Consider the following 14,860-nt stretch of genomic DNA (forward strand, 5'->3'; position numbering starts at 1 on the left):
ATAATGTATATTATATTACCTAATTAAAATTTCTGTACAAATTGTAGGAATCTACTTGTACAGAATGCCTTAAAATAACAGTTATTATTAAAATTTTAAATTTTCTCAATTTATAGATAATTTTTCATTATATTTATATTCCGAGTACTATCCATGTAGTCATCTTTAATATAAATTAGTAAGCTCATTGCTCATCATATTACTTAGATATTAGAGCCTCTACCACACTTACGAGTTGAAAGCCAAATTAAGTCACAATCAACTGATTGAGTTACTAAAAATTGGATCCTTTATATCAGGAGTGACGAACCTTTATGTATCAACGTGCACTTTTTTTCTAAAGAAATCAATAATAAGGCCCTAGACGTACTAAGGTCGTATGCAACTTTTGTCAAAGAAATTGACTATTATGCTATATGTAAAAACAAACTATGCGTCATTACAAACAAGCGCGCGATTCTAGGTTCATTTTTGATCGGTGAATTTAGATCAACTTTGTGATCGTATACGAGAGGTGTTTGAGTTTTATATTTGAGTATGTTTTCTGCTTAAAAACTTTTACTGTCTACAGGATTTTAGGCAATATCTCAGAAACAATCCACTCAATATTTAAATGGACCCGATTTTGTACTTCTTCGGTCAATGTTGCCTTATCTACCAAGTTTTATCCAATTCCGAATTTTTTTTGTAGTTTTCTCGTTTTTTTTTTTCTTGAATTTGGATAAAATCATATGCTAGCGTAATTTTAATAATATAAAACTCGTGTCCTTTTGACGATTAAAGAAGTATTTTTTTGAGATATCGACTATAATCGTATATCGAGGGGTGATCCCCGGAGACATTTCTTCAATCTATACGTCAAAATCTTTAATCTCATAATCAACCAGATTTTCGCGTCTATGGAATATTTCAGCTAATGGGTAAGGCCCAAAAACAGAAATTTATGCCATATCTCAAAAATTATTCACCCAATCGTTAAACGAATCCGATTTTTGTATCAAATCCAGAAACAAAAACATTTTTGCGATTTCTTGATTTTGATCTTTTTCTGATCGGGACAATTTATTTCGATAAAAATAAATTTTTAGACATATCGACAAGAACCTTAAAGGGTTGATGCCTCGGGGAAGTGATCACTTAGTCAAAACCTGCTCACGTTTAAAGAGCCCGATTTTCCCTAACAAATTTCATCCAATAGAAAACCGGACTAAATTTTTTTTATCACTTCGGATGAAGAATTCTCACTTCACGAGTAGAAAAGTGAAGTTTAGTTTTTAAAAATTTTTACTAGTATGCAAGATATGACGTTTAAAATTCCTAATTAAACAGAGAGAAAGATACCCACTTGTGGTATCATATGTGGGTACCGCCAAAGAGATTACATATAAAACTTTGTTTTTCTAAAAGGAGATGGGCAACCTTTGAATGCAATATTTGATTGCTTATAACTTCTTCGTTTTTGGTTTCAAGTCTAGTTTTACATTTTTATGGGCAATATGGCCAATTTGACATCAGGATTACCCAGTATTATGAAACAAAAAATTCCAAAGTGTATTCTAACAATGATTACCGTTGTGCCTTGATCACTCTGTACATGATTATTATATTGTTACAAGTATCATTATATTTAAGTGTAATTTTATTTCATCATTAAATACCATAAAAATAAATACATATTATAAGTAATAAGACAATGGCAGTTGTTCTATCATGATTATGTCAAGTATCTGTAAAAGGGAATGTCAAGGTATCATTTGTTTTCTTTCCATTCTATGTAACAATTATTTATTTACTTATGGTCATTCAATGGAGTTTTCATATATTGGCGGAAGAAATCATTTGATTTAATGATAATATTTAAGGATGTTTATGCGTCAACGATATTAATAAGAAATAAAAAAAATTAAGTTAATACTTAAGTTAAAATGATTTTGAATGGTTTAGGAAAGAAAAAATATACTGTTATCGAATTAATATCGTTGAAAGTTTAAAAAGTGGCAAAATCAAGGTAATTATACATGAAGACTAAACGGACAATACGAAAATCGACATTTCTCAAAAATAACTTCGATAACTATACTTAAAACTTTAACAAGTTGATATAATTATCATCTAAATTTTCTGAATTTTACAAAATTTTTCAATTTTCTATTTATTTAAAATTTACTATTTTCGGATTCAGTAAGAAATTAGCTTCGACAAAAATAGACCGAAAAAAAATTATGTAATAAATAGTGTCCTATTTTCTAACGCAAGGACTAAAAACTTCAGAATCCAAACAACTCCTCTATAGTCGACAAACTCAACCCAACCAACTCGTAATTACAACAATACTCCGGGTCTATACAATTTTCGGTCTATTTTTTCCGATTACCACATAGAGCACATGAACGTCCTTAATAGAACCACATTTTTATTACGAAATATAGACACACAGTTATGTATGTAATCAGTAGTTCAGTATAGTGATGGAAAAAATGTTGTATTTTGTACATTTTCAAATGCAAATGTTAACTTTCAAATGAAGCTATTTCAAATTTTTATGTATTAACTTAATACATATAATTCTACATTAGCGTCCGTCGTACAAGTCCATTAAAACCAAACCGTAGAAGTCCATTAAAAACACACCGTATATATCCATTAAAAGCAAACTTCTGATTGTTTTGATTTGAGGTTAGTTTGTTATAATTGCATTTGTTCAATAGTTTTTTTATTGTGCAACAAGTTTAAAATTGATGAATAGGGTAGATTTTTTAACGTCGATAGAACTCCATTTCTAACGGATTAAGGCCAAAATAGACCCGAAAAAAAGACCGAAAAAAAATTTTCTGTAAGTTTCCACGTTTTTACACGCAAGGGCTAAAAACTTCAGAACCCAACCACACCTCGATAGTCGAAAAACTCAACCTAACCAACTTGTAATTACAACAATATTTCGGGTCCATAAAATTTTCGGTCTTTGCCTTTAATACTGTAACTATAATCGTAAAAATTTTCGTAGCGAAAAAGTTGTTAAGTCCAACTTCGACAACAGTCTCTCAAATTTCCAATTGTTCTCATATGGCTGTCAAATATTACGCCTGACCCTAGACCACTGTGTAAAATGTGTATGTTTTATTTCTGATAATAACTTTTTCTTGTTATATTTTTTCAATACATACCATATAATATACACTACTTTCATACAGGAAGTGGTGCATCCGAGTACTGGCGTTCATCGGTCATATTTTTTATTAATTCATTTATAATAATGTTTTTTATCGCAATATTTTTTATTTAAATAGTTTATCCATATTTGAATAAATATAAGAAAAAAAAATTCGGCAGTTACTTTCAGAAACCATCTTTTTTCAAAAAATGCTAAAAAGCCTCATGTTAAAAAGCCTTATTGCGTTTCATATCACCCTCATCCGATGATATTGAAGAAAGTTAAAACGGGATTCAAAAATTGTTGATAATGTAAGTTCAGAACAAATTTTTTTTGCTATAAAAATGGAAAAAGTACTTCTACGATGTTCGAAATCTATGTGTTTTCAGTATGGAGAGCAGAGTAGGAGTACCAACTCCATGTATTAAAAAGTGGAATAAAATTTTCAGAATTGATTTTGGATTTCCAACTTCATATAAAAAAAATCAAGTTTTTTTATTTAAAATTGTCTTGGTGCTCGTACATTCTTGAAAGAAATGTTCAAAGTAATAAGAGTAAGATCAAGATCTAAAAAAATTGTTAGAGAAGGATATTCATATCATTCCCACTTGCTACATTAGCGCTATTTTGGTGAGGTTTTGATTAATAGTTTTGTTCTAATTTGCTCCTGGCCACTAACCAATTATTCAATTTTTCTACCATATAAAATGGTTTTCCTTCTACTCCACCCTCCAAAGTTTTGAGAAATGTAGCTTTTTTGAATAGTTAAATTAACACACATCCAATCAAACATCTAATGTATTATTTATTATTACACAAATATTTTAATAAGTAAATATAATTAACAATTAAATTCACACGGCCTTGTGTGACGTAAACATACTGTAATATGTAGACCACATTGTAGACATAGATTCTTTCTTATAAACAAATATTCAAATACACATAACAATTTCGTAAACATTGTGTTACTATTATGGTATATTTCTTAAAAATTCTATATGTTTTCTACTGGACTTTGAATGTTGAGATTTCAGAGCCCACAGGGACAGAATATACATTAATATTTTTAAACATTCGAAAACCTATTGCTGTTGTTAAATTATATTGTACTTCTTGCCAAGAAAATGTAATTTTTACCTATTTTAATTGATTTAGAAGTAAAAAAAAAAGGTTTTAGTAGAGTGTACTCAATCTCTGGTACAAGTCATTTGAATCAAACCACTTGTTATTGTTGTCAAATTATGCTTATTATAGAAGCGCACTTTACGTTATAAGTGTGCTTCTTACAACGAACATGTCAAAAACTATTGTTCTTATTTAATCTCTGATTAAGATATCTTTGGGGAGTTTATTAGTTGCAATTTTTATACCATGTATATATGAAATATATCAAGGTATACTAAGTTTAGTCCCAAGTTTGTAACGCTTAAAAATATTGATGCTACGAACAAAATTTTGGTATGGCTGTTCATAAAATCACGTAAATAGTCCATTTCCGGTTGGCTGTCCGTCCTTTAATACGATGACTCAAAAACGAAGAGATATCATGCTGAAATTTGTATAGCGTGCTCAGGACGTAAAAAATGAGGTCGATTTCGTAAATGAGCAACATAGGTCAAGGTCTTGGGTTTGTAAGACCTATTTTGTAAAAGTTTAAATGTAAAAAATGTTCCTTATAAACAAATAAACAACTTAGCTAAGAAACATTATATAGTATGTATATACAGGTAGGTACCCATTGTTTATATTTTAAATTTATACGTTACATATTATGTATATGTTTGTTTATGTTTCTTTACTTAGACGACCTAAAAATACAGGTCATGAAGAATGCGTAATCAACACTGTCTTTACATGGTATTTCAACAATTTACTCAGCAATTGTTTTTCACTTGCTATATGAAAAAGTTAAATTGATAAACAAAAAAATATAAATTTAATTTTTTAACTCTGTAATCAATGTAATCAATAGACAGCCAATTAAAATAAATTGTGTTCAATATTTCAACAATTTTCATCAATTAAAAAAATAGTTAATTACTTTTGAAACATTTTTCTTTATTTTCTGTAGTAGGTATTTATTTATAAAGGTAAATTACAAAAGTATTTGAAAATAAAACAAAAACAAACGACGATTTACAAAAAAATCGTCACCCCATTTCAAAATAATCGCTGAATAAAAAGCTTTCAGTAGACTTGTTTCACCGGCATAATTTTTTTGAGTAATGAACATTTATAAAACATTAAAATTACACAAAAATAGAATTCATACAATAATATTTTTGTGACTTCATACATTATACATATTTATAATAGTAAACAAAGTATACTGTAGGAAAAGAAGCATTTGGCCGAGGAAAATGTTTGTCTGAGTGTATTCAATAAAATTATATCCATGCGAAATTTCGATTTTCGCCCATAAAGTGGGACAGAAGTACCCTACTTCCGCGCACTAGATTCTCTTAATTTAATATTTAAAAAAAATATTGCATTTTATCTTATGGACGATTTAAAGCATTTTTTGAGCCCTGACAATTTTTACCAAATCTAATCGTTTTTGAGAATATAAGCATTTGAAAAAAATGTAAATTTTCGCCTAAAACTCTTTCTTGACTAAAATAAAGAATATTTAGTGGTTCCATTCAAAAATTTAGTTTAAAAGTCATTAGATTTTATATTTTGGACGAAGGGAATATTCATGAAATTTAAATTTGGTTCAAATATTTGTTTCCCGTAGCTTTATTGGCTGGACATTTGAACTAAATCATTATTTTAGTAAATAATATCTTTTTAATTAATTAAAATTAATTGGTAAAAGTACAAATTCAGAAAGAGGAATTCAAATTTCTAAAACGGAAATTCAAATTTTAAAATGGACGTTACGTCATAATATGTGGATTGTTCGATTGTCACTTGTTGGCAAACTGTATGGTATTAATTACTTATTTTTTGTATGGTATTACCATGGACATATACTATAATTACTACATACGTAGGTATTACACTTGTAGTAAACAATACATTGAACTGTCACCGAATGACAGATCATATATTAATACGTCATCAGCAGAGAGCTCCAAAAGTACTGCGTTTAAACATTTCAAAATTATTCTCTATTTTAAATATTTTTTTACACTTAATTACACCATTTTTAAACAGTATTTATATTTTTTACTATGTTATAACGGTGTAAACAATGAATTAAAAATATAAAAAAATACATGAATATTCTCTATTTTAAGTATTTTTTGACTTCAATAGTTCTTTAAATGATAAACAGAATGCGGTGTCCGAAAGTAGGGTACTTCTGTTCCACTTTATGGGCGTAAATCGGAAATACACAAGTTCACATGAATATAATTATGTTAAGTAAACTCAAACAAACATTTTCCACCTACTCCCGTAAAAAATTTACTGGTGTGGAGTTTTTTCCTAGGTAATATTCTTTTTTCGGTTTTCTTTCCTCGATTAGTAGTGTTGATCTATTTTATGAAAGTGAGTGATGAGACGTTCATCCTTAACGAAACATCCTTGGTTTTAAATAAATCATACTAAACAATTATTTTCTTTGTATTTTAAATAATTACCTCCTTTGTTATTAAAATTAATTGTGTAATTATTGAACAAATTTTACAAAATTTGAAGGATATGTTGGCATGATAAGTATTTTGGATTTCCCGCAATTTTTAACTTCTATCCCATTTTTCTCAAAATATAATAAGCAGAACGTAATGGAGCCAGGAAAAATAATTTTAAGCCCAATTTCAAAAAGTCGAACGCAAAGACGTTTCTGGAGCATTTCTCCACAGCTATAAAAAAAAAGGTTGAAAATTGATACGTAGGTTGTCCGAATTGTCTGTTTATAGAGCCTAATTTCATAACAACCCCTTTTAATAATATAAAAAGGGTGAAACGGGTGAAATTAGATTTTTTCAACAAAAAATTGGTACCCTTTTTTCAATTTTTTTATAGTTATCAGACGGGATTGGTATGAAATTACTCAAATTAGGTACAATAACTTGGACATACACGGATAACTTTTAACCGCTTATTTTTTGGGAGAAAAGTTCTGGATATCTCAGGAAACAAAATCGTTCATAAATTAGACATACAGGTGTTTAACTGATACTTCTTTTTAGAGTGTGCGTTTTGTTTTTAAGTTTAGAATTCGAAAATTAATAAAGTACTAGCTGTTAAACCCGCTTCGCTGGGTTGTTTTTGCACATTTAAATATCAAAATTGTTAAATGAAAGACTTTTTTTTTAATTCTCTCTGTGTGTACGGAACAGTAAGATTTTTTTGGCCGATCCCAATATTATGTCTACACTCTCTGTGTGTACGGAAAAGTAAGAGAAAGATCGATAGAAACCCATGGAACATTCCAGAATAATCGAGAAAGTTCTAGAAAATTCGATAGAAATCCATAGAACATTCCAGAATGTTCGAGAAAATTCTAGAAAATTCGATAGAAATCCATAGAACATTCCAGAATGTTCGAGAAAATTCTAGAAAATTCGACAGAAACCCATGGAACATTCCAGATTGTTCGAGAAAGTTTGATAAAATTCAATAAAAATCCATACAACATTCGAGAACATTTGCGCCAGTAGCGCCACCTAGTGAAAATTGTACTATTGACAGTGGCGCCATCTATTGAAAATTATTAGAACTATTTTTTAAATCTATTTTCTATGAATTCCTAGATCATTTTTAATTCCACCCCCACCAAACTCCCTTATTCACAATGGGAGCCTAAGGGCTACCCAATGACATAATCCCCTACCGAAGGTCAATGGTTAGTTTTAGGGAAAATCGGGGACATACAAACAAACACTCTCTTTTTATATTTATATATATAGATTTCTGTCACCTTGAAAAAACATATTTGATTTCGCCCTAATTTGCGTCCTCACGAGAAAACAATGACATTTACAAAAAAAAAATGTGTCTAACAAAAGTTGTTTATAAGGAACATTTTTTATATTTAAACTTTTGTCCAATCTTTTACGGTTTACTAAAACCCAAGGCCCAATTGCCCTACGTTGCTTATTTACGAACAAAAAGGCACTTTTTACTTCGTGAGCACGCTATAAAAATTTCAGCACGATATCTCTTTTCGTTTTTGAGTTATCGTGCTTTCAGACTAACAAACGTAAATGGACTAATTAGGTGATTTTATGAACCTATACCAAAATTTGTTCGTATTATCAATATTTCTAAACGTTACAAACTTGAGATTGAAATTAGTATACCTTGGTATATATTTAATGTATACAGAGTATAATAATTTAAGCTTTAATTATTTTTAATAAAAAAGTAATATTTACTGAAAATTACAGTTAACATTTAGGAAAAACTGTAAGAAAAACTAATGGTAACTTATTTTCTGAGAAACTTGCAAAATTTGCAAACAATGTTTTTAAAAATTGTGACTTGAAGAAAATTTCTCAAAATTTTAAGTTAGTTATTAAATTTTTCATGGCGTTTATTTTTTCTGCAGCGCCTCAACAAACTTATTATGAATAGTTTTTAGGTTATGAATAATTTTCAGTAAATTGAGTAAAATCAATACAAACAATATATAAATAATTAATAATTTCAACAATATGTCAAAATACCATATTTTAAACTATATATAATTTTATTTATTATCAATAAATTTTTTTTTTATACGATATAAATAATGATTTGATTACACAAAAATATTGTAAATATTTTGATATTAAATATGATTATTTCATTTGAAGGCAATGAATTACCTACTAAATGAATCATAATTTAGAAATACGATCGTAAAAAATGTTAGATCGATTCACTTTTAATAATACGGCGAGTTACGTCTTTAGAAAACGCTTATAACATAACGAATTTTTCAATTTTTTTACTTTATTCGTATTTGACAAGGTTTGAAATTGTCTCATTATCAATTACAATGATGTCGATTTATCTAGATATCAGGAAGCTAATTATAAATAGCTCATTTTTTTGTGAGGGCAGAATGCCACATCACACCGCTATTAAAACTTGCTAGAATCGATTCTGAGCGGGTTACATACGGTGTTTTGTATGCCAAATGACGAACTTTTTGTTTAAAGTTCCCTGAACAACTTGCAGCCCATAATTGAGTCGTAAGTACTCAAGTTATGGCCGCTTAATTAACTGAGATTTTGGAATATGTAAGATCCCGAAAAATTCGGTATCCGTAATTAAATCGTCAGCTGTCAACTTTTCAACTTTTAGCCAAAGAATTAGCTTGTGTACAACCGTTTCTGACTTGTAGGTTGGTTTTTTTATCATAAATATGAAGCTACGAAATTTTCGGTTAGAATAAAAAGTATGTTGTAACTCGATTATAAACCAAGTCTCAAGTTTTAAGATTTAAAAAAAAAAAAAACTTGAACATATATTTTGAAGCTCCGTTTTTGAGATAAAATATGTTCAATGGTCATTTTAGGATTTTGATAAGTTCAAAAATTTAATTTTTTAGCTTTGTTTTTCAGTGACGTTTGACGTTTTAGTAGTTTTTCCAAACGTTAAACTATCAATAACTGGAAATGATGAACTTAACGAAAAAATCACAAGGGGATTTTTTGCGTAAAATGGTATATTTAGGAAGATGTCTTATATATACTATTCTTATTCTCAGAAATAGTAACAATAATCGAAGAAATGCGATGATAAAGACGGTAAACTGTTTATGTTCACTGCCCAATTAAATTAATTAAAAATTTTTTGGTAGCCCCCTCCATATAAATAATAAGTGCACGCCTAACAAGCTTACTCTCTTTCAGTGATCTGTGAATGGATGGTAGAATATCTGTTTATACAGGCCGTTCCAGAAGTAATCTAAAACGAAAATTCTCTTCTATTTTTTGTCCCGATGTACGGATAATTAGCTATTAATTAAAATAGGCCGCCAATCAGCATCGCACTACATCGGCATGACAGCGGGGGGCGCGGGGTTTAGGGAAGAAGAAATAGTATGAAACTGCGAGAACTTCAACTTTTACGCTGGCGTGTACGTATGTATACGTGTAAAAATGTGTGAATGTGCAGGAAGGGGTAAATGTAAATGTATCGGATAAAAAAATGGCTTTTTCGTCTTAGAATTTTATTTTCTATCTGATAATAAAGGGCGTCCGCTACTTTTAGGACTTCCTGTATACGTATAAACACATACAATTTACCAGATAATGTAAGAATACGGGTCCCGGAAATCCTTATTATAAATTAAAAACCTGTAACTTTAATTGCATATTGCATACCCTACATTCGTACATACAAATAAACGATAGGTTAATGTAACAATTTTTGACTACAAAAGTTTTGAAAAGATTTTTTATTATTTTTAGTAATTAAATAATTACATAAATCCGATTACTTCTTAGGAATATTTTAGATGCTATATAAATTTAATTAATTAATTTACAAACTAAAATTTTTTCGGTTTGAGAAAACATTAAGAGTATATTGTAAAATTTCAGTGTACTGTCCGCTCAACCTTAATAATAAATATGATAATGAATACATAAACAGTATACTGACCTGTGTTTGAAAAGATTAGTTGAAGGATGAGAGGCCTACGCGTTACGATACCAGAACCTCGAGGAAGGAAATCTCTGAAAATAAAAAATATTATTCATTAAAATTTAATTTAATAACATTTCGGTGTAAAAATTCATATAACCTCCATATATACGTCGTCATATACGTCTATTAATAAAAAAATGTACAGAGAAGACAAATGACAAACTATAAGCTATTTCTGAAATTCCCAAGTTTTGATTTTTTAACCCTTGCGTTCAAAAATAGGACACTATTACAGAAATTTTGTTCAGTCTATTTTTTAAATTTTGTATTCGGTGTAGTACACGCAGAGCAAGTAAAAAAATAATACCATTTAGATTATAGTGCCCCTCTCTATTGACACTTCGGGTAGTATAAAACCATGATTAAAAAAAACGAAGGGAAGGTGTTATACCTAGAATCAAAATTTCCATTTTTGTGTTTTTTTTATTATTATATCACAATAGAAAATATATCTGTTCGTTTACAATAGTTCGTTACAATAGAAAGTGTAAAAATTCGTAACAGCACTGACAGTGGAATATTGTCGAACAAGCTTTTGTAAAAGAGAAAAAATAAATTGAACCGATAGCTTAAATCCGGGGTGGAATGGGGTGGAGCTTTCCAATTTATCATTCATTTTTTCCATTGCAGTTTATCTTTTTACCGTTTATCGAAAATAGACGAGTGGGTGAGCCAAAACCGATCTCCGTAAGAAGCGTAGTTTAAAGGGGAATTGCAGTTAAAAATTTCGCTTTTAATACCATGTTTATATGAAATATATCAAGGTATACTAAGTTTAGTCCTAAGTTTGTAACGTTTACAGATATTGATGCTATGAACCACATTTTGGTATAGGTGTTCGTAAAATCACCTAAAGAGTTCAATTCCGATCATCCGTTTGTCTGTGATCACGATAAGTCAAAAACGAAAAGAGATGTCAAGCAGAAATTTTTATGGCGTGCTCAGGACGTAAAAAGTGAGGTTGAGTTCGTAAATGAGCAACAAAGGCCAATTGAGTCTCGGTTCCGTAAGACCCACCTTATAACCGTTAGAGGTAAAACAAAAGTTTAAATATAAAAAATGACTTTTTTACCCGACTGTGAAAAGCAAAGGACTATGTATGTATGTGCGTTCCTTTGTGACACAAAAGAGACAAAACGAGTGGACCAATCTTGATGACTTGCCTCAATCGATTTCGACTCAGACAAGCAGAAAAAGTTTACTTTATCCGCAAAAAAATTTATTTTTAGTTTATTCTATAATAAAATTACAGCCCACAAACATTCAGATAAAATATCCTCATTTCAATACAAATGCTGTCCAGTAAAGAGCAATATCTACCGAGAAATACATTCTAATTCTGGGTACTACATCTTACCCTACGTTATAAAGTTTTAAGTTTATTGTTTTTCGAGTTATAATTTTTCATACAGAACAATAATAATTTAATAATTAATGATTCATAAATTTCAGCCACATGTCTGGTTCATTCAAGTCTCCGGATGTGCAACACAATGAGTAAAAACGATGACGTAGTGTACTAAGATAATGATATCGACCACATGTTTTCATATTTTTCGAGATTAAGGTTTTTTTTACCTAAACGCCATGTTACACGATGTAAGAAATCGTGAAAGAAATCGCTCAAATTCAAAAATCATTTATATTTTACTCTATAATTTATTGCTCAGTAACTGATTTGAGATTAATAGTTTCTAATATCATGATTACTTTAACTTCTTGTAATAGAGAAGTAGCATTATTTTTTTTTCTTCTTGTTTTTGTTACGAGTTCAAACACTGTGTGTCCACGGATAGAGGTAACATTTTTTCAATAAAATCAACCATTTTCGAAGGAAAATGTGGCGAATATAGAGTTTATGAAAAAATATTTCAAACAAAAGTTGTTTCTTTTTTCGAAAGGTATTTTTTTTCTATTTTAACTTTTCTTTCATCTCTCACGGTATTAAAGATGGGTTATATGAGCCATAACTAAAATGTTCAATTTTTCTAGTTTACAAGCTCTGAGATACTCTTTAGGTTTAGAATAGCGACGCTAAAAATAATATGTCAGCTTGCTCCCTCTTTTCATTTAATTGTTATTGTGTTCATGGACAGAGCCAATTGGGTGTTTTATAAATACCTACACAAAATTTTTACTTCTACCATCAATCATATTTTTAAACGTTACAAACTTTAGCCTAAATATAACATATAGGTATACTCCTGGCATACTATATTAGGCAAATTCGGTGCTGGAATTTGCAATCTCTAGATTAATTTTAGTGTTGCTTGGTTTTTTAACCGTTTTTGGATTATGTTTTTCAGGTTTTAACTTATGAAATGAGTGAAATTTGGGCCGCTTAATTAGTTGATGTAAGCGGCATGATAAATAATAAAATTATTGAATTATTTTTCACTTTCGTGCTTCGATGTCTCGAAAAATAAGAATTAAATATAAAAAAAAATTATTTTTCGTTTTGTATGGACTTTTTTTTGTAAAATCATATCGCAAGATGACGATAAACATCGCGCTAGTCTTTAATTTTGAAATGTATTGCACAATTATTGACAAAATAAACAAGAAAAAATAAATTTATAGGTTTATGGAATGAAAAATTGCGTTTGTAACTAAATAAGGAATGTTTTTTGAGTACTTTTCTATTTGCTACTGTATAATTTGCTAAGTGTAATTTTGAAAATAATGATATTCATCTACTAGAATTTCAATTGATAAATAATTAAAAAAACTGCACGATAATTCTTTTTTTTCAAACCAAGAATTCGTGTCAAAAATACGATTTTGAATGAGAACATCGTGTTATCAAATCTTGTAGATAAAAAAATTATTTCAACATAAGTGATTCATATCATTCAAAACTTTTGTATAATTGTAATCGATAATTACATGTTAGTATTTTTTAAAGAATAAAAAAATATTTTTAAATTACTTATTTAAAAGGAAAAAAAATATATACGGAAATAAATGGTTTCAAAACGCATGAACACCTAAATGTACTACACACGGTACAAATCAATAGTTAGCTCCGATCATTTACGCCCACACATATCAAACTGATACAAATCAAATTGATTAGAAAATCAATTAAAAACAAATTTTAATAAATTTAACGGTCATCCCTCCAAAAAAAGTCACTTATGAATCATTGCGTTCAGGGAAATTAACTGTCAAAAAAGTTGGATATGTCAAAATAATATGGACGTAACTTAGGTAACAAAAAAATACAAATTACAAATAAAAACGAATAAATTAGATTGGGAATATTAAATTAAAGAAACGTATATATTTACCTTCCAACAAAATTTTCTAATACTGAGCTTTTACCAGCCGATTGTCCGCCCACAACGGCTATTTGTGGTAAATCTAATGTCATATGCACCCCCAATTGGGTGAATGCATCCTGCAGCTTATTTACAATCGGGATAAGCTGCTCCATTCCCGTGTTACCTGACATTTTCAGGCCGTATGTATTTCAAACACAAATAAATAATTTTATTCGCACGGAGCACTTCTCACAAATGTAAATCCATAAGTCCAAAATGGTGACACACTGAACAATAATAACGCATGCGTTGTGATATGAAAATGTCAAAATAACAAAGCTAAATTCTAATTTTTTATTTGAATATTTTGTTATATCTTAATTGTATTTGCAACAATTAATATTTATTTTATAATATAAATTTAATATTATTAATTCGTAATTAATAATTAATTAGTTATTTATAATTGAATATAATGTTTTTAGTCAAATAGATATGATTTGTAAAGTTTTTTCGTAAATCAATAGGTTAGCGAATGCGCATTTTCAATTGTAATATTTATCGGATATTTTATAAACTTCATTTAACTTGTTCGAAGAAATATAAACCATTTAATTAATCAATAAAATAATTTGTCTGTCAATAGTCATTCGAAATTATCAATCTTCATCTCCTATTAAATAAATGCCTTATCATTGTAAATAAATACTTTTTGTGCGTTGTACTTTTTAAGACTTTTGAATGAACAATGCAGAAAATGGTATTTTTTAATCAACAATGATTCATTGTCAATTATGCCTTTTGTAATTATATAAAAAAGAAAATTTACAGAGTGAATCAATTGAATATCAAT

At 29.0% G+C, this 14,860-nt stretch overlaps 1 protein-coding gene across 16 annotated transcripts in view; it reads right to left on the reverse strand.

The window, feature by feature from the left end:
* Positions 1-14,298, reverse strand: part of LOC123292476 (dynamin) — a 49,515-nt gene extending 35,217 nt beyond the window's left edge. For all 16 annotated transcript variants that reach the window (XM_044873167.1, XM_044873166.1, XM_044873161.1 and 13 more), the window contains exons 1-2: positions 14,035-14,298; positions 10,700-10,773 (exon numbers count right to left, since the gene is read on the reverse strand). In XM_044873167.1, the coding sequence (XP_044729102.1) occupies positions 10,700-10,773; positions 14,035-14,198 (238 nt within the window). In that variant the 5' untranslated portion in view covers positions 14,199-14,298. The remainder of the gene's footprint in view (positions 1-10,699; positions 10,774-14,034) is intronic.
* Positions 14,299-14,860: the final 562 nt, after the last annotated feature.

This window comes from Chrysoperla carnea, chromosome 2, assembly GCF_905475395.1.
Source record: "Chrysoperla carnea chromosome 2, inChrCarn1.1, whole genome shotgun sequence".
NCBI lineage: Eukaryota > Metazoa > Arthropoda > Insecta > Neuroptera > Chrysopidae > Chrysoperla > Chrysoperla carnea.